Genomic DNA, 2,502 nt, shown 5'->3' on the forward strand with positions numbered 1-2,502 from the left:
ACTGCCCTTCAACAACCTGTCCAGCAAGATCCTGACTTGAATAGCACAACCCAACGGCTCTTTAACAAAGCCCCGACTTGTTGCGGCAACTTATTCTCCCTCTTTTCTCATGCCTGTTATTTGTTCTACCAATTTCCACCACAACTTGTCGTCACTCGAATGAAACTCAAGTCGAGTTCCTACAGGTGTGATATGGCTTTCATAACATACCTATAGACCAGGTCCACTGTATAATGTTACGACTGTCTTCACACATTTCTTCCCTCAGACGTGGTGGCATGTGTAAATGATGGGCTTGTTTACCAGACTTCTATCTACATGCTTTCAGAATTGAGCTTGAGTGTTAGTACTGCGTACACCCTTCCGCATGAGAAGATCTACGCAACGCAATGAAGCGTTCCCTTTGTACCGCCAAGTGCGGAAATGAATCCGCGAAAGTACACGAAACTAAAACCTTCCTTAAAAAGCTACGGACGCCCCGCCATGCCGCGCTTCTTCGGAAACTAACTGCCATGCTTTAAGCACTACAGCGATAACATCATGAAAATTCGTCAGAAACACTGGACGTAGAACGTAGGCCATGTCATCCTGGCCTGGTGGTTCCTGCCATGTCCTCACTGCCCCAGACTACGGCTCAAATAAAATACTTCCCAAATGTTGTAGGTTTTACGATACAGTTGAACACCATAGCTGTCGTGTCCTGAATCTTTTGTGCTCGGAAAGAGTTGTTGCGTCATTGGTCGCTTCACTCTAAATCACATGCATAACCTGACGGGCTCTGGCTAAGCTCAGTAACACTTACTTCTCTTCCTGTCCGTGACTTCACTGCCGTTCTGTTGGACATGCAGACAATTTTGATCACCATTTGAGGGTTCCCAATGCGGATAGACCATGACCATAAGAACTCTGTCAAGTGCAGAGGTCTTACTGTCGTCTCTCCTTTGGAGCAGAATTCTTCTTGAGCAGCTGGGAGACTGGCGGAAGCATAGGTTCCACATGAATCATGTTAGAGATTGGTGCACCGCCCCCGGTCTTTCTCGATGTGTGCAAGCGGTGGCCTCCATCCAGTCGGAGGTTTGCGGAACTGTGATCATTCACAGGGTCATATCTACTGTCTGGGGAAGAGTTCTTCGACTTTTGAATCGGTGGCAGTCGTTCTCCACACTCCACCATTTTCTTCCCATTCATGTAACTGGAAGACGCTTCGCGAGCACCTTTCGCTGGCTTTGACTTCTTCTCTTGATCTTGAGATGGGGTATTGACTCTTCTCTTTCTGGAAGACCTTCGGAACATCGGACGGTTCCATAGTTCTTCTGGTCTAGAATACCCGTTTTTTCTCCAAAACTGTCCGCAGCTGTGACACAACCAGACTTGATCTTCGCCTCGAACCCACTGTCGTGTCTGGGAGACGCCACAGTTATTGCACTTTCTGGAGCCAGAAGAGCGGCCTCCTTTCTGAGTAGCACCTGCGCGGTGTTGCGCTGATGCGAGACGTCTGCTATCAACGAGAGCCACATTATGGTCAGGATGCATAGGCTCAGCTGGCTGCTTTCTGAGACGGAGGTCTTGGTTGCGAAGGGGTGCACCTCTTTGACTATGCATGACGACATCCCTAGAGTACGAAGAGTCGGCGCCTGACATTGCTGAGGATGTTGTCCTATGTGTGTGCTGACGAAAGGGGCCTGTCGAAGGGGAAGGGGGTTGTTGGTAAGGGTTTGAGGTTGAAATATGCGGGACTTTGAGTGCAGATGAGCGTTCGTTGTCGCTATCGTAGCGATCAAAAATAGTAAAACGGTGGAAGCATTTTGGCATCTCTGGGTGGATGAAACAAACGTGTGTTCATGCTTGCCATATGTGTGTTTGTCACGGCAGTGAAATGCTTACGGTTCTCGAGGGCTCGTCGAGGCGCACATAGGATTTGAAAAGGGAAGGTAGAGAGAGGAGTGGCACTAATTGGCAGATTTCCAGAACTTTCCCCATGAAATAAAGCTGTGGCTTTGGAACAACTTGCGGCTCATTTTCTCAATTCCTATGCTTCATCAAAAACGTGGCCTGATAGTACTTCTGGAGAAGCAGACTGTCTCGAAGAATTCATGCTTTCACTGGCACTGCTGTGATACGTGCCCTCAAGCTGCGACAAAGGGCAAGCAATGCATAATTGGAGTCAGAAGTAGAGTCAACTCCGAATACGGGGACACGTTATAAAAAGTATAAACATACAGTACCCTTGGGTACAGTAAGTCAAGCTTGCCAGTTCCAATCCCCCTTCAGTGAACATCGTAGAGATAAATTAAATACCGCCGATATACCATCTCAACGGGAATAACAATAATCAGGGGCGCTGCCTTCACAGTTGTCATACATGCCGGTTCCAGCCTATGTCCCGGTGGGTGTCTCAGGAGTTGTCATAATGGAGCTTATCTTAAATACCCTGCACACACAACTTGTGTTCGCGACTATCGTAGCATACTAAACTCGCGATGTCCCGAGGGTTCCGAGTAT

General features: G+C 48.1%; 1 protein-coding gene; it reads right to left on the reverse strand.

Moving 5' to 3' along the window:
* Nucleotides 1-225: 225 nt before the first annotated feature.
* CHC_T00007623001 (hypothetical protein) lies at nucleotides 226-1,812 on the reverse strand. XM_005711852.1 is given in 2 exon segments: nucleotides 226-924; nucleotides 925-1,812. 1 exon segment carries the CDS (start codon nucleotides 1,810-1,812, stop codon nucleotides 925-927), a length of 888 nt encoding a protein of 295 aa, XP_005711909.1. The 3' UTR covers nucleotides 226-924.
* Between the last annotated feature and the right edge of the window lie 690 nt (nucleotides 1,813-2,502).

Source organism: Chondrus crispus, genomic scaffold, assembly GCF_000350225.1.
Source record: "Chondrus crispus Stackhouse genomic scaffold, scaffold_8, whole genome shotgun sequence".
Taxonomy (NCBI): domain Eukaryota; phylum Rhodophyta; class Florideophyceae; order Gigartinales; family Gigartinaceae; genus Chondrus; species Chondrus crispus.